This window comes from Dromaius novaehollandiae, chromosome 4 (genome assembly GCF_036370855.1).
Source record: "Dromaius novaehollandiae isolate bDroNov1 chromosome 4, bDroNov1.hap1, whole genome shotgun sequence".
NCBI lineage: Eukaryota > Metazoa > Chordata > Aves > Casuariiformes > Dromaiidae > Dromaius > Dromaius novaehollandiae.
In genome coordinates, this window is record NC_088101.1 from 81,290,523 (window position 1) to 81,308,834 (window position 18,312).

General features: G+C 47.2%; 1 protein-coding gene across 2 annotated transcripts in view; it reads right to left on the reverse strand.

The window, feature by feature from the left end:
* The window catches only part of FGFRL1 (fibroblast growth factor receptor like 1), a 213,518-nt gene extending 195,300 nt beyond the window's left edge, over positions 1 to 18,218 (reverse strand). The window contains exons 1-2 of one of the 2 annotated variants that reach the window (XM_064511581.1): positions 17,856 to 18,218; positions 16,207 to 16,298 (exon numbers count right to left, since the gene is read on the reverse strand). In XM_064511581.1, coding sequence (XP_064367651.1) covers positions 16,207 to 16,265 — 59 coding nt within the window. In that variant the 5' untranslated portion in view covers positions 16,266 to 16,298; positions 17,856 to 18,218. Of the gene's footprint in view, positions 1 to 16,206; positions 16,299 to 17,629 lie in introns of both variants that reach the window. The other variant, XM_026112790.2, reaches the window with a different exon arrangement.
* Positions 18,219 to 18,312: the final 94 nt, after the last annotated feature.

The window sequence follows — 18,312 nt, forward strand, 5'->3', positions numbered from 1 at the left end:
CGCTGAGACAACCAATCCGCTCAGCACTAACTAGCTTTGGCAGCCTTGCACGGGTCGTATTTTTACATGGATGAACTGTTCTTCAACAATTTCTCCCAGTGTGTTAGCAGCACAAACAGGCTTTTCTTTGCAAGCAGGTATGTGTGCCTTCTTTTTCCAGTTATTTCTTTCCTGACACACAGAGTTCATGTGGCCCTGCGCAAAGGCAAAACGCCCAGCCCCCTCGCTCCTTCTCAATAGCCGGATTGCCGAGAGACCGGTTACACTTTAATAGAGCGGGAATGGAGCACAGAGGTCTGCTTAGGTTTGGACTGCCCCGTGTTAGGCAGCAATAGCATCACCTTTTCCTTCCTTTTTTTCCAAATCCTGTTTCTAGCTTTCCTTAGCGTTTACCTGCAGTGTTGTGTTTGATTACTCAAGAAGTGGGCTTATGTTCATATTGACAGGCCAGAACTTATAATCGCAGATTTCCCGTTGCTTCCCAGGATAATTCCAAGGCTGAGTTACGCATCCAGTAGAAATCACTGCAAAGAAGGGGAGAAAGCTGAAAAAGCTATACCACCATCTCCCCCAAACCTCTAGTACTCTCATATAATGAGAGTTCCCTTGCCATGGCCAAAGCTCCATAGTCCTTTGGGTCTTAGGACTGAAGATAGGGTAGGAACAGCATTAAGAAAAGAAAGCAGGGGACCAGGGCACCGTCAGATATACATATATATATATATATGTATATATATATGTATATATACACACACACATATACATACACACACATATATATATATTTACCCTTTCTGGGAAGGGATTCATCCTATGCACCAAAAGCCATAGATGACCTCCAAGTACAGTGCAGGATGTAAGGCTGTGTCAGAATTTGCCCTCACTCTTTATTTAATGCCAAGTATGTTTATGCCTTCATGAACCGAACACATCCACTGGTTGCCCTCAGACATTTGGGTGATGGATTGCTGGCATCACTTGTTTTCTTTTGAAGGAAATTCATTTATCAGAGACAATAACCCAACTGATAAGTTCAGTGTGTTCAGCTGTTCATGGCAACACAGCAGCTACAGGCCAATAAATATGAGCCGCAATTAGCCTGATTAATGATTTCAGATCACTAAACAGCAGCTTTGTTTAAGATAAGGCTCTAATAAGTTTTTTCTATGGACTCTGGCAAGTTTTGTGGCGATGGTGACACTACCTTCATTGTCAGGGCCGCAGACGCAGCAGGCGTTTCGGGCTGACTTTATGACAAAGTGCTTCACAACCTTCAGGCTCTCTGAAGAGTTCAGCAGGTGTTTGGCGGGCAGCGGACAGTGATGTGGAACCGGCTTCCATCTGCTACATAGCAAAGTGCTAAGGAAATTGTTTCCAAATGTTCCTTAATTTAGAAGTTTACTTCCCCCTTGGCCTCCCATTTTACTCCTCGGGCTGTTGACCGTCACCTTTGGTGCCATCCTTCAGCTGCAGAGCAAATCCTGACAACTAACCAGCCACGGGTGTCTCGGCGCCTAGAGATGAGCTAAGGCAGGAGAAACTAGTAAGAGCACAAAGAAGGCCAGACTTGTAAGTAACCAAGAGCAGGTTTTGGGAGGATGGTCTTTGGTTTAATGAGTTAACAGGCACTCAGGTATTGCTGTGGTGAGACTTGTGGAGTACAGAGTTGAAAGGGGGTGAATTTGGCTATACATTTTGGCCACTTTGAGTTTTGGCAGCTCTGCGATCTCTCCAGACTTTAAGGTGACAAACGGACACTCGTAGGAATCCCTTCAAACAGGACAGCAGTCACAATTCATTCATGTTCTGGTTGTGATGAATACAAGCAGGAAGCATGTGTGCGTGTGTGTGAGTCTGCATGCACCTGCATGCCCTTCCCTGCTGCCCTCTGCTAGAAAGAGTCGACGTCACTGATTTCTGTGCCACAGGCCCAGGCTGGTAAGGAGTGTGCTGGTGGAGCAGCATTTTAACCCTACTAAGCTTCTTTCTTAGCCCTGCTAAGCTCCAAGCACTGGCCTGAACCGGCCACGAAATGAGCAGGGTTTCGCCACACAAAATCTAGGGTACTTCGTGCAGACCCGGACCCACCTGCTGCTCCTCCCAGCAAAGGCTTTTCCAGGCTAAGGAAGAATTTCTGATCATTGCAGACCTGAGGAGATCCAATTTCAGTGATGTCTGGAATGATACACTTGGCGTTTTGCTGCAGAGGGATGTTGGATGAAATTCAGACCATTGGTTTGAACACACACCCCTGCCTCAACCAGGCAGTCTCCAGGTGGGTGCCTGGCCTCCCTGCGCTCAAGGAGAGAAACAAGTGGCTCACTGTTAGCAGGAATCTGTTGGTTTCTGGGCTCGAGGCATCACCACGCACGACGATATGGCTGGATTCCCAGCCCTCTCTTGAGTTTAGATGCTAAATTAGCATTGCACATAAATTGTACCGAGGGGGTGCCCCAGATCTCCTTCCAGGGAAGAAATGATGGGACAAGGTGTCCACCTCCTGAATAGAGGTCCCAGGGCTGCAGCATTTGCTTGTGCACTGCAAGACCTTCGGTTCAATTCCCTCATCAGCATGGGGGAACCCAGCACAGAGCCCACAAGGCTGCATTGAACCTCCGCATCTTGCCTCGGGACCTCATGCAGCCTCAGCACTACGTGGCCACAAGGAGTAGGTGGGAGAGAGCCAGAGTAGCTGGCGTGAGCAGCCGCAGCCAGGAGGAAGTCCTGGTTACCAGCCCCACTCCCAGGGCCCTTCATGCATTTTACATTACACTTCAGAGGAAAATACACTGCAGCTGTTAATTTTATGCCCCCTCGTTGCTCAAGTTTACCCTAAGAATCCATTTAAACCATCATGTAACATTTGGAAATCAATATGTTTTTCCTGGGAGGTTTCCTCACAAACGACAGGTAACAAGCATATTTTATTAGCTTAATTGGAGTTTCTCTCTCAGACCAGCAATTGAGTAATCTGTTTGTCAGCTGCAGCCAAACACTGAACTGCTTACCCAGATATCTCCAGGGGCTCAATAAACGAAAAAACAAAACCAAACCGCCCCAAACTGGAGGCATGCAGGGCTGTGTACTCAGGGACCTGGATGTGCTAATTTTGCAAACAAGCCTCAGGCCAGGAAGACCATAACAAACCGTGCTGGAGGAACCTTCCAGTGGCCTGAGGGCCATCCAGTTACGTGCTGGTCTAAACAGCTGAAAAAGGAAAACAGGAAAGGAGGAAAACAGGAAAGGAGGAATTGTTGATCCTGAGATTTGATACAGACTAGACGGTCTTGTTGTCAGCTGAGAGCAGCCAGTTCAATCATTTAGTCTTTGTTTTAGAGAGAGGGGAGATTTTGATGCTATTTTGGCAGTCTGTGGCTGCTTCCTTACATTATGAACTGGAAATAAGCCCATCAAAAACTTCACCTATGACTTTGGGAGTAGTTCAGATGAAATCTCAGGGTTGCTGAGACGGGAACCTCTGGGTCTGCCTCGCTGGAGAGAGTTCGTCTACTGAATCCAAACTGGAGATCAGCTGTCTTCCAGTAAGCACCCGCTGTTGTGATTAAGACTACAGAATATTATGAGAATGCCCCAGAAGTAAGAGATGAGAAATCCTGGAAAGTTTTGAGGCTCAGAAAGCCTTAATACAGCATTTCATCCCCCTCTGAAGGTGTCATATCTAATTATTTAAAATTTCCCAGGCTGCCACAAGAACACCTTTTCTTCAGGTGATGCTGGAATGTTGAGACCCTGAGAACCCAGAAGCTTGCTAAGAGGTGGAAAAAGGTATTTTGCTTTCTACAGACCTCAAAAAGAAAGCCTGTGTCTATCTCTGGGCTCCCATGGATACCTGAGCCTTGGAGCTGACTTGCTAGAAACTCATATTCTGTTTCTACGGAAAACCATCACCTAAACTCCTCAGAGCAGGTCAAATTTTAAAGGGAGCTACCAACAGAAAACCGGATAGTTTTAGACCCCACAGAAAGTGTGACAGTGATATTCTGTGGTAAACAGAGACAATATCCAAAGCTACTATTATATCGCAGGGAAAAGTAGCAAAGGAACCTACATCAAAGGCCATAACAATTCTCTCATAAGCAGCATTAAACGGCTAGAAGAAAGGATGAACAGACTGAGGGCAATCTTAGCGTGACCTCGGTTTTACAGAGTCCTACACTAGTGACTTTGGGGGAATTATTTCTGACTTACACTGGGACAAATGTGCTCAGAATCTGGCCACGAGGTGAATGAAGCCAAATCAATGCACAGTGATAGACAGTCAAATCCTGGTCTTGACTGTACCGGAGAAATTCCAGCTGAGCAGCTTTGTTCTCCTGGAGCTACACTGCCTTCAGGCCTGTGAAAAGGTGGTGCTTGGCCAGCACGCTGAGAACAACTGAAGCAACAGCAAGCTGAACCAAGTGGGAGGATGAGATAAAAAGAGGAGGAAGACTTTGCTGAGATGAAAGACAGGAGCAGTGGCAATCTGGAGAAGACAATTTCTGGACCAGTTTCCATAGCCTGGCTTCCAGAAAAACACATTTTTTGGCACGTGTGCTGTACTCCATCCCTTGCTAGCCCAATGGTATTTTTAGCAGACATGATGGCAGTAATCCCCTGTGAGAAAAGAGTTATGCTGAGAAATATCTCATCAGCTGCAGCATGAGCAGGGGAAACAGTGAAGGTGACGTAATGAGGTACTAAATGATGTAGGTCAAGAGGTCACTTCTTCCAGTCAATGAAGGGTGAGGGTACAGCCGAAGTCAGGCTGTTCTCCCAACTCAGCCAGTGCCAAGCCCACCAGCTCTCATGGTAGAGAGGAAGGGACGTTTGGGCCCAGCATGGGCCACCAGGGAGGAAGAAATGGTGTGAACAAGAGCAGGTTGTCCATGGCATGCACCCTGCCCAAGTGGAGAGAAAGTCGGCAGCCCAGACAGGGAAATGGAAAATCTACCCCTATGAAAAGCCTTGTAGGACGCTTTGCCTGAGTACGGCTCCCCTGAAGGAAAGGCTGGCAGGTTGTTAAGGGGATGATGGGGCTTTCGTTATTTTGACCTGGGCTTGGGACCATCCGGGCCCATAGCAACCCTGAAGGTGTGTGATGGTGTGTGATAGCCTCAGCCCAGCACTTGGAGGATTCATTACCTAAACCATAAGCTAAGAAGAAAGTTTTACTGACTGTCAACAAAAAATGAAAACTCCTTCCCAGTCAACTCACTCCATCAAAAACATCCCCAGGCCGCAAAGCTGAAATCGTTTCTTTTCAGCAGTTTGTGTTCTGTTAAAGATGGAAATGAGAGTCTTTAATTGACTAGTTACATTTAGTCAAGACCCTCTTTCCCTCTGTTAAAAAAAGTAGTCTGAAAAACTTTTGATAAATCTTAGCATCAATCTTGTGACCAAGGAGTGAATAGAACAATAAGGCGTAATCATACTGCACATTTCTGCATTTCTTTTCTGGTCAGTGTTGGGCAGGATGGAAAAACTAATGGTGAAGGGTCTCCCTTTCCATTGCTGCTTCTGTCACCGTTATTCAAATAAGATCCCTTTCCAAGTGCATGGTCTTTCGACTTTCCCAGGCACTTCATTCACACCAGGTTAAAATAATAACATAAGCCCTGTGATTATCCTGGTAATAACCCCTGGGTACAGGAGGCTGTGGAAGCAGCACTGAAAACTTCTGAGTTTGAAAATGTCAAAGTCTCCCAGAATACTTGGGAGGGTGAAGCGAAGAGGTTAAAGAAGCAAAATTGCCCGGTTCCCAGGCGGACGAGCCGGTCTTGGCCATGGGGCTGCTGGAGCACGAGCGCTGCCGAACGCTGCCCTGGGTCAAGTGGACCAGGAACGTGGATGGTCCTAATTAGAGCCAACGCTGAGCAAACATGCAACAGTGGGATGACAAATGGCCAAAAATATGTTGTCCCGAGAGAGCACGAGGGGGAGGCGGGAGGCGCCCAGCCCCTATGCCGGGCAGGGGATGTTTATTCAATCTCCGCGACCCCCCTCCAGCGACCTCCCCCCGCTGACCCCGTATCGTTCCCTCTGCCGACAGCTGCAGCCGTGGGGGGACAGAGGAGCGCTGGAGATGTCCAGCTGTCCCCCGCTGGGCACCTCGCACCCGTTCCCCGCGCTTTCAGCACCCTGCCCCAAGGCAACCTGGCTCGAGCGCCGAGACGCCCCAGCCCCGGTGGGCCAGGCTCAGCAGTTATCTTAGCCTCGCAAATACTTTGGAACAGTTTGTAAGACCCTTTTTTTATCCTCCCTCAACCGTGTCAGTTCAGAGAATAAAAGACACCCCTTGACTTATACCCCTAATACATGAACAGAGACAATACTGACTTTTTGCAAAATCCAACTACAGTGAAGCTCTTAGAGCAGTCTGCTGAATCTCCTTTCGAAGGATTGCAGTGCTGCTTGAGGCAAAGGGATGGACAGGTTTTTGTGTCCATTTTTAGTGTTTTGGAGAAAAAGGGTTCTTTTTGCTGGTCAGCTGAGGGGGATTTCTGAACTGGAGGACTCTCACGGTGGTGAATGTCGCTTCTCCCAGGGAGGCCTTTTTCCATGGCGAGGTTTGCACAGTTGGAATCTGGGCAGAATAAACCTGCAGGCAGGGAGAGCCTGACCAAACACAAACGGGCCTTTTAAAAGGTCTGAGTCAGATTTGTTAATGCTGGTCCACAAAGACCTATGTACAGTAATGAGGATAAAAGGCTTAAAAGAAGATGCATTCCCAAACTGGGCTGGATTCCCCAGCACAAAGGGAACCAGAACAAGAGGACTGACTGCATTTCTCTCTTTCTCTCTCTCTCTTTTTTTTTTTTTTTTTTTGTTTTTTTTTTTTTGTCCTATTTAGTTTGACCCTACACACAGCACAGAGTTTCCTGGCCTGTCTCTGTATAAATGACAACTTTATAAAGCTGAACTGCTCTTTCTTTTCTAACCTGGATTTTTTTGGACACAAAAAGTTTAGTATTAGACATAATCACTTTTTGGCATGCTATATAAATACGTATTTTGTTAGATTGATTGGCTCTGTGGAAAGACCTAAAAGGAATAAAGTTCTACTATTCACCATTGTCAAAGCAATACCCCAGACTCCTAATCAAATCTGCTCCTGCAAAGGTAGGAAAAAAAAAAACCCTGCTATAATTAACTTGGCTGGAGCCACTGCTCTGACTGCATGAAACTGAGTTTTTCTATGCTGTGTAGAGACTTCTCTCATGCTTTTTTTTTTTTTCCCCCCTAAGTCATAAAGTCATTTTCTAGATGGCACAGCAGTTTCTCCCAAGGGGCATCATAAGGTACCTGGACTTGAGAGGATTAGATCTCATTGTTGTTAGAGAAAGAGCACTACCATTTCCATGTACATAGGCTAAAGGTGCAGGAATGTAGAAATTAAAGAACCACAAATTGCCCTAAATTGCATCCATGTCACATATCAACACTGAGGGCCTTCGTAGCAAATTTAAACCCACTTAGATTGACTACAACTGAATTTAGGAAGAAGTAATTACTGTTGCTATTCAGTTACTTTGTACTCGATGGCAGTAGCAGATCCCTTCCACAGCCAGTTTGGTCCTAATGTATTTGAACCTGGGCTCTGGGCAGGAGGTTGGACTAGATGATCTTTGCAGCTCTCTCCCAACTCCTGTTTCTCCATGACGGCATGTGGGTCCGTTCTTTCCCTTTCCACCTATAGGACCTCATCATTTCATTAACGAATGAAAAATCTGACTCAAACTTCACATGCAAAGAGATCAGATTCACAAGAGACAGAGAAGAACAATTTCACACTACTATTTACCTGTCTTGGAGTATAAAATCATGTTAAAACTACTCTTTGGTATAATCGCATTGGCTCTAAATTTATACAGAAGGCTTTTTGTTCAAGATGGAAGTATTTCTAAGATCTCATGAGGACCACATATTACCAATGCAAACAGGCCAGTGTATTTTAAGGAAAAACAAGCATTAAGGAATGAGATTTTTTCAGACTGATCAGTGATTCGGATGCTTCTATTTGCCTGTTTGTATAGGAACCTGCACGAGGAACTTCTGAAGGACCTCATCCCAGAGGACAGGTACACAGTCCTGGCTTAACACCAGAGTACAGCACACAGCACTCTTCTCCGCTACCACAAAGGAAGCTTTAAACACACAGCAGAGGAGCTCATCCAGCCCTCATCCCTAAGCTGAAACGTGTCACCTCGGGGACCAAAGCATGCCAAATGCAAAAGGCAATGCAGTCATACAGATCTTGATCTGCTGGGAAATTAAACCAAAACCCTACAGAGAGGTCCCAGCAGCAATGAACTGCAGGGCAGCTGGCTCAGATATTTATACCTGAGGTACTTGCAATTTTTTTATTCTGTTTTCCAATCCAGACACAGGTTGTGCTGCTAAGCACAAAGGAAATACTGCAGTCAATGAATGCCTGGATCTCTTTGGAATTTCTCTTTCTGAAGAGTGTGGCAATAAAAAGATGCCCAAAATGACACATTGCTTTGTTATTTCCTAGTTTTCCAAGCAACATTTTTCCAAGCCTTCTTTGCTTCAGTCTTTACTGCTAAGGCCAGCCCTCAGGAATCCCAGATCCTAAAGATAAGAGAGAAAGTCTGGAGACAGGAAGAATTTCCCTTGGTTGAGGAGGATCGGGTTGGAGATCATTTAGGCAAACCTGACACCCACAGATCCATGGGCACTGATAGGATGCACCCACGAGCGCTGAGGGAGCTGGCGGATGTTATTGCTAGGCCACTCTCCATCATCTTTGAAAGGTCATGGAGAACAGGAGAGGTGCCTGAGGACTGGAAGAAAGCCAGCATCACTCTCGTCTTCAAAAAGGGCAAGAAGGAGGACCCCGGAAACTACAGGCCAGTCAGCCTCACCTCCATCCCTGGAAAGGTCATGGAATGATTCATCCTGGATGTCATCTCTAAGCATGTGGAGGAAAAGAAGGTGATCAGGAGTAGTCAGCATGGATTCACCAAGAGGAAATCATGCTTAACCAATCTGATAGCCTTCTATGATGGAGTGACTGCCTGGGTAGATGAGGGGAGAGCAGTGGATGTTGTCTACCTTGACTTCAGCAAGGCTTTCAACACTGTCTCCCTTAACATCCTCATAGGTAAGCTCAGAAAGTGTGGGCTAGATGAGTGGACAGTGAGGTGGACTGAGAACTAGCTGAAGGGCACAGCTCAGAAGGTTGTGATCAGCAGTGCAAAGTCTATTTGGAGGCCTGTAGCTAGCGATGTCCCCAAGGGTCAATACTGAGTCCAGTCTTGTTCAACTTATTCATCAGTGACCTGGATGAAGGGACAGAGGGCACCCTCAGCAAGTTTGCTGATGATACAAAATTGAGAGGAGTGGCTGATGCCCCAGAGGGCTGTGCTGCCACTCAGAGGGACCTTGACAGGCTGGAGAGATGGGCAGAGAGGAACCTCATGAAGTTCCACAAATGGAATTGCAAAGTCCGGCACCTAGGGAGGAATAACCCCAGGCACCAGCACAGGCTGGGGGCTGACCTGCTGGACAGCAGCTCTGGGGTCCTGGTGGACAACAAGGTGACCATGAGCCACCAACGTGCCCTTGCGGCCAAGAAGGCCAATGGTATCCCGGGCTGCATCAGGAAGAGCATTGCCAGCAGGTGGAGGGAGGTGATCCTCCCTCTCTACTCAGCCCTGGTGAGGCCACACCTGGAGTACTGTGTCCAGTGCTGGACACCCCAGGACAAGAAGGACATGGAACTGCTGGACAGAGTCCAGCAAAGGACTATTAAGATGATTAAGGGACTGGAGTATCTCTCCTATGAGGAGAGGCTGAGAAAGCCAGGCCTGTTTAGCCTGGAGAGGAGAAGGCTGAGGGGGGATCTTATCAATGCATATAAATATCTTAAGGGAGGGTGTCAAGAGGATGAGGCCAGACTCTTTTCAGTGGTGCCCAGCAACAGGCACCAGACAAGAGGCAATGGGCACAAACTGAAACACGAGCAGTTCCATCTGAATATGAGGAAAAACTTCTTTGCTGTGAGGGTGACAGAGCACTGGAACAGGTTACCCAGAGAGGCTGTGGAGTCTCCTTCTCTGGAGGTATTCAAAACCCACCTGGACGCGATGCTGTGCAATGCGCTCTAGGTGACCCTGCTTGAGCAGTGGGGTTGGACTAGATGATCTCCAGAGGTCCCTTCCAACCTCAACCATTCTGTGATTCTGTGAAATGTTTGTAAATTAGATTATTAATTACCAAGCTACTGGACCAGCCTCACAGCTACTGCATAAAACAGCTTTACTGAGTGCACCAATAGCAATGTCACCTACAGAAAGAGAAAACAGACTTTGCATATGACTTTGCTGACTAGCAGCCTGCTGTCTTCATCTCACATCTCCAGCTTCTGTTAGCTGGAGACCCTCCTTTTGGTATTCACTCCTGGCATGTGCCCTGTTCTTTATTTCTGATCAACATCATACATATCATCATCATCATTTTATAGATAACAAGAGGCTGCCCAGCTATACTAATTGCCATAGTCTGACCGTGCAGGGTCTGATTTTATCCCTGTGCTTAAGATGGCATTTAAGGTCAAGAGAACAATGGAGAGGCACAGCAGTAGTGCCCAAGAGGCATTCGTCCTCAGGGCTTGAGTTCCCATCCCTGCAGCAGCTGTGAACAGTACAGCAGACCTGCAGGAGGGATGGGTAGGAAGTTGCTTGTGTCCCACAAGCAGGAATAAGGGCCTGAGCTACTCTGTACAGTGCCAAAAGGGAAGGTGCAGGTCTAGAGTCCCCATCATAGCATGCCAGGAGCCCATATTCAGCAGCACAGGTGAGGAAGCAGCTGTATCGCTGACAGCCCCTTGGCCCCAGGTACCACTGAGCACATAGCCAGAACATCAGGCACCTTCAGCAAGTGCTCACGTTTAGCTTCATGAGTCTTGCTGAACAACCTGTCCAAAAGCCAGACTGTGATGAGCAAAAGATATTTTGGAAGGGTCTCCAGGAGGTATGTCTCTAAAAAAAAAAAAAATCCCCTTTCCCTAAAGCCCCTCCTTGTTCTATAGGACACAGGAGCAGCAGAACAATGTAAAGATAGGCATTAGTGCTGTTGGACAGCTTCCCTAAACTGTCCAGCCTGGTGTTACCAACACAGGATATGCTTTCCATAATGCTGCTATCCCCTAGTGTGGGGGATGAGGGGGTAAGACCAGCTTTGATTTAGAATCTCAGCCTAATATTATTGTAGCTTTTTCCAGCAGGAAAAGTCTCTAGCAAATTGACCAAAGCCACAGCTTATCTTTACTGCTAACATGGGGGGGGGGGGGGGGGGTGCGCACACAGAGGGAAAGAAGACCCACATTTTTCTGGTGCAAGAGATGTGCTGCTGGCTTGAATATTTGCAGTGAAGCTGAAAATGTTCTTATGGGTCCTGGAACTACTCCGCTGTTGTGACTGGGAGGAGAAGAAAAGGCATTTGGATGAATGACCGTGAAACTTAACATGCAAACAAAACTCCATGTTCTAGCCCATTTCCAAAGGGGAGACAGGAGCCAGAAGGTAAACGGAGCAAGACCTAAAAAACATACAAACCAAATTTGATGAACTGAAGAGGCAGAGAAATAACAAGTTAGTCTCACTGTGAGGGTTTTATATCAAAGCACAAAAACATTGTATTTAGACTTCCAATCTTAAAGTAGTTGTGGAAAGGAAGAGGAAGATTGTTTTCATTACAAATATCTATTGAAATTTATTGGTGCTCTTCAAAACACAGTTTTGACAGTGTGGTCTCCAGGTGGAGAGGAGATCACGTCTTACAGGCATGATGGTGATGGAGGGAGAGAAAGCACTGAATCTACCTAGGACTCTAAGGTCATATTTGCAGAGGGGAGAGTCTGGAGTGCACCTGGACAAACTGTTCCCATGTCTTGGCACCAGAGGAAGATGAATCCCTGCGCACCATGCAGTGAAGAGCCATGAAGTCAACTCTGCCAGTTTCCAAGTTGCTTAGGTGTCCTTGGTCACTGGTAACTGAGTGCCAGATTTGAGCACGATTCCTTGGGTGATCCTGACAGTCTCTGGGGTGAGCAAGATTGGTAAGTCCATGCTGTCTCTTTTACCACTATCTTCAATTCTGCTTGCCATGCATCTTTGTTGGAGTGACTCGAGCTGGGCTGAATGTGGTTTCATTCAACTGGTTCCACCCTTGTTGTTTTGTATGTCAGGGTGGGAAAAAAAATCCAACCCCACAAGCATTTTTCTGCACTAGGAATTCTATGATCTCTGTCACTACGCAGTCAGGCACCCCAGACATGACTGAAAATGGCCTTTTTTCATCTAGGAAGCAGCACGTGTTCCACCCCAGAGTGATCTGCAGGCTTTGTGAAAAGTCACATTGCAATTCCCATAGTTGCTGCATGTGGACTATGGTTTCACAAGCTGTGTCCTAGGCAAAATGCATACCGGGCTAGCCCCATGACCTCTCCATACAGTATCCAGACCACTGTACCAGCAGCAGGCCTGACCTTCGGATGAGAAGGCGAGGGTCCCGCTCGTACCACACTTTTCAAAGAGCACATTAACCCTGATTGTCTTGGCTAACTCTCTGGAATTTCCTTCCTTGCCCTGGAGACAGAGCATTCTGTGGAAATGAAAATTAATACTTCTAGATGGCTTGAGTTTGGGTGTGTTTTCAATTATTTTATTTTTTATTTTTGGAAAAGCAAGAGTGAAAATTCAGTGGCTTCTACAAATAAGCCAATTTTAATTGTAAACCTATTTAGCAGGAGGCAGAATTAAACACCTCAAGAAGAGCAGGGGGAGAGCCTTGAAGTCGCACACAAAACAAGGAGAGCGCGAATCACAGTTGGCACGAGATCCCATTTCATTTTCGCTAAGTGCAGGGGTTTTAAGTCACTGAATATCTCACTGTTCTTTTCCCCCTGTTCTCCAGAGGGAAAACAAATGCAAACGGTGTCATGTTAGAAAGGGCTAAAAGGGCACCCTGTAATAATCCCGTGCACAAAGCCCCACGGATTCATCAATGAAGGAAGGTGTAAGAGCCATCAGGAAGCCTGCAATAGCCTCCGTGTACACATAACACCTCCGGAGGAATTTGCAGCAGCTATTCAAGAACAGAGCCTGGTCTATTCACCCCGGCTTCACCCCATCGCTCACTCACACATGCCTATGACGCGCTCCAGGGAGCGAAACCGAGCTAAGTGCCGAACCAAAATAACCCCAACCAGATGAAAAATAGGCTCCGTTGTTTCTCCCGTCTGCATGGGTGTTGGAGTTTGACAAGCTGGGTCCAACAGGCACAAGGAAGGATATTCTCCTCGCAACACGTCCAAGTCCCAGGTTAGCAAGGGTGGGAACCAGCCCCCGACAGCAGCAGGTCACATTATACCTCTCGTCTGCTCCCCACTATGCAAACCCTTTTTCCTCCCAGGGTAGGGACAGGAAAGCTCAAGGAAGGCCTTGGCATACCCGACACGCTGCTGTGGCCAACGCAGAGGCTGCCTTGGTGTCCTGCTGACACTGCCATGTCCTACCAGACGTGGCCACAGCACAACGCGCAGCTCCGGAGCTGCCAGAGGGCGGCCAGGCTGGGTGGGAGATCCTGTTTTGTGGAGTGCCAGCCGAGCGGTGGATCAACTCCAGCCGTCTTTCTAAATACACTTTCCCTTGAAGGCAGCAAATGAATTCAGCTTGCTCAAACTCACATTAATTTTGTGCCCCTGCTCCACAAACACTCAGGCTTTAGCTGTACAAACACTTCCAGAAAATGTATTCCACTTTTCCGCCTGTGCGTTTCACCTTGCACGTCAATGAAGACCTTTACTGAACTTTACTGTCAATGAATCTGTCCAGCTCCTTCTTGGACCTGCTGACACTGTCTCACCAGCCTCCTGGGGCAGCATGAAGAGGCCCTTCTAAACTGCTCTCCCACTAGTTTTGCCCCCTAGTTGTAGTATTACGGGATTTGGTGAAAAGTAGTACCACATTCATCTTAATTACTGCCATCAAGCTTATTAAATCCTGAATTATATTCCCCCATCAGCACCCTTCTCCTCTCCAAATGTTGCTTATGCTATTGCCTCCCTTTGATGCCATAGCTGCAATCATCAGATTGAGATAATCTGGCCCAAAGGAGAGCAGTCATTAAGCCACTTAGTTACCCCTAGTATGCAGTTGGCATATAATCCTTAATTCCCTAGTTGCAAGCTAGCCAGAATTTTATGTTTATATCTGCAGTAGACAAGAGATGGAAAGTCACATAAGTTAAAAAACACGGGGGCTAGATTTTATTTTAAAGCTGCCTTCTCTTTGTAAAAATGTTATTTTTTTTGCAAACTGGCTCTGTATAATATACAGAGAACAGTAGGTTACACAAGAACTTGTGGGAACAAAGTTGTTGAAATTGCTACATGCAAGAACACAGACCAGCTGCGGCCGTGAAAAACACCCTGAGTCTCATCCAATTGAGCACAGCTCACACATAGAATATTTGTGATCAGTCCATTTGACTTTGGAAAAACACACATCTCTGCTCCATGGCTTATTTTATAGGAAAAAAGAAAAATCTGTTTTCAGTGCTATCAGGCTGAGAAACTGAAGTTCATTTTGGTTTGATATGGGTTTAAGAAAAATTTTTCTCTAGTTTTCCTTAGACATAAGAGAGATGTCACTGCCCAAAATAAGGGATGGAAAGCCTTGCACGAAAGCACTTAGTTTTCAGAACTGCAAAGCTGTGCTTCTAAACCACTTCAGAGAAAACAGCCTGTGAACCTTGAAGCATTTCTCAAAACCCATCAGCTGAGCAGAGGTTTCGCGATACCCAGAGAGCGGTCCTGCTGCACTCTCCCATCCCCAGCAACCTTGGGCACTTCTGTACTTTCCGTTACCTCATGGGCCTTTAATGATTATTCTTCTGACACCCTCAGCAGCAGGAAAATGGTCTTTTCTGCCTCCAAAAGTGGAGAAATGAGGTGGAAAGAGGCCAAGGGACAGGCCTTAGACCCCAAAGGGCGCCCGCAGCTGAACAAGGTCTCCAGCGTGCAACTCCTTAGCCCACCATTGGGCTTGTCCTCCCCCAGCGTGGGAGAGGGAAGACAAGGAAGGGCACTAGCTAGCAAAGGCTACAGTTACAGTTAAATCGTGCAGCAGCTGGAAAGACCAGAGGACAGAAAACCAAGCTCAGTGCCCTCCCCAAGCCTCCCAGCTCCAGCAGTCAGATGCCTTCACTACAGACTCACTTCTCAGCTGGCATAAAGCAAGCTTTCAAGAAAGTTTTGATCTATACTATATATACACCTGCATAAAGATCGTAGAGCAGGTTGATTGATAGCCATCATATTGATGGACAGATCTAGATTGATACAAGTAATCTATAAAGCTTGAATGTTGAAATTTGACTTACACGTGACATCCGAGAAAAAAAAAATATTCATGATTTTTGATGGAAGGGCAAATGCAATTTCTGAAAGCGGGATCTGGCAATGCTTCCTGGTAAAGCATGGGGGCTCTCATCTCTTCCATTTAGTCTTTTATTACTGCACAAGCAGTTCAATTTTTTCCAGGGAACGTAGCAGCCAGCTCTGCAGGCTGTTTGCAAGCAGAGGATAACTGGCTCCCAAAAAGCATAAGAAGCTCCAGAGCCAGCTAAGAGCATTTGTAGCGTTGTCCTCCAAGTGCTCCATTTCTCATAGATGATTTATTGCAAGTAACGCAATTATTCCCGCAGTGTTAGCTGTGACCCCTGTGCTGGCAACACACCCATAATGAGCCTGCTGTGCATTAGGGATCCTCGTACAGCTTCTCCCCACCCTCCTTTATCTGTTTATCCTCCCCATACATCTCCAGCTCAAGCCCGACATAGCTCCAAACAAGCTCTTTATCTCAACCTACTGTCAATGATGCAACCGTGAGCACCTTCGCCCAACCCAGCCAAACCAGGTAGACATTATTCCTTCCCAATTCACTGCAGACTCTGACAGACCAGAAACAGCGTTGCAACAGTGCTCCATGTCACCATTAGCTGGGCATGAGCATCCCCTATCCTGCATCTCCACGACAGAAATTCAGGGGTCTGAGGGCAGGAAGTTGGTTTGGTGCAGTTGTCTATTCTTAAGCACCACAGCTCAAGGAAAAGCAGAAAAAGTCATTTCAGGGCAAATATGATTCCCACACAGTTTGTTTTCTCAGAAAACTTTACCTTCTTTGGACCAGCAGGCTGAAACTCCAAGCTCCGTTTCTCCCACTGGTGGGCATCATTGTCAAGCCCCAGAACAAACAGGCAGCAAAGTGCTTAAAGAGAGAGAAAAGTATTAGTTTATTAAATTGCATGTAAATAAAAGTCACTGACGTTCTCCAAACAGAGATATGTAGGTGCATGACGTTACCAAACCCAAGTAATCAGATGTTAAAGCAAAGATGTGCCTTGAGCAGAGCCCATTACAGCTTTGCACAATGTTCTGAGCATGGAAAGCCCAGTGACCTGCTGGTCACGCCTTCCTCCCTTGTGCAATCGCGCTGAAGAAATACTTGCTCTTTTCCAGTTTTTCCAAAAAGATGCAGATGAAGAGTAAAAGGGGTGTTATAGATCACCTGTCATATCTGGGAAAAAAATGCACAATAAAAGCAAGGCATGATAAATCCTTTGCTTGAAAAGGAGCATGCTTCACCTATGAGGAATTCCTTGGTGCTATTTTTCTGAGCCCTAAGAAGGGCTTTCGCCAGAGATGTATATGCAAGTGTTATTACAACAAGCTGTTTTGCAGGTAGGTATTGCTAAAATAAGGTCTGCAATGGGAAGACATTTAAGAGGCGAGGAGAACTGGCACACATGAGTCCTGAAGTGAAAACGCCCCGTGACCCCACCACTTGCAACACTGATATCAATACGTGGGAACCAAATCCGTTTGGCAAGTCAACATTACGCAGCCGGAAACTTGTGAAACAAGTTCCACGGGTCGGCAAATGCTGTGGCGGAGATGCAGTTGGAGAGCTCCGCGCAGGGGAAGAGACGCCGGGGAAGAGCGAGGTTATGGACAGGGCACCAGCAAATTAAGTCAGGAAGAAATTAAATAGAGAGGAAGCAGAACTAAGCAGTCACAAATGACATCAGGCTGGCTGCTGCTGAGAGCTTCGAGTTTCAGCCGTCGCAGCCGCATCCTTTCTTGGGTCTCTGTCCCATCAGGAAAGCAGCCACCCCAAGCAGACTCCTCCTCACCGGAGGAGAGGCTTAGAGAGGTTCTCCCCTGCATGAATCAAATCAACCCAGGATGCCCCAAGATCTGACCAGGCTGCCTAATATCACAGATTCCTAAAGAGAGAGGAAAGGGAGTTTTCCCCATCTGCACATTGCCTGTGCTCTGACATGGGGAAAAGCATCTCCAGGAGTCCTCACTCCTCCTTTGGGCCTGGCCTTGTCTCCCCCGCATCTCCCCAGGACCTGCTGTCCTGCAGCTGGAGCCCACCAGCAAGGTCACACGACTGCAAACAGTGCACGCCCGCAGCACCCACTTCACTTCAAATCCAGAATTAGCACCATTTCCCCAGACAGCAGGAAAGAGAGACAGCTTGGAGACTCCCATTAGATGAGGAGATTTCCTTCCACTCTTTGTTGATTTACCAACCTAAAATCTGACGCTGCTGCTTTGGGGAGGGCAGGGAAACAACAGGGACTCGCTCTTCTCCTCATGTATCGTTATAGGGATGCAAGATCCTCCTTGGTGCTCGAAAGACAAAGCCCACTGGGCTTTGCAGGCAGCTTTTTAGCTCGACCGGCTCGTAACAGGAAGGAAAACATCAGTCCAGTTTCTCAGCCATGCACCATATGGATGCCTTTATTTTAGGGTATACCTGGATCCTTATGGTAACTTAGTGCATTGTGCCATCCCTTGGCCAAGTTAGGAGGAGCTTTGTCGTGCCCACCAGGACTCTCTTGCAGCTGCCAGCGGCTTGCTGGTGGAGGCCCCTTGTGCTGCCTTCGCAATCACGCCGATCGGAGAGGTTTGCCCCATATGCGAGGGTGGCAGGAGCATTGCATGATGACGGACGGCCCAAAAGAGCAACGTTGTCCCAGAGCTGCAGCTCGTTCCCAAGAGCAGCCGCTGCTGGTGCTCAGCCCGGCTGGGCTCTGCCGGTCCTTTCACTTCGCCCCACAAAGCGCCTGATCTTCCTGCTCTCGAAACGCCTTTTCTCTCCCTCTTCTGGGGCCCACGACCTTCAGCTCTATAAACCGTGCCAGCCTCAAAGCAAAAACCCTCCCAACCGGCCCGCTGCAGATGGGGGTGGCTTTTCTTAAGGGTACAGACTG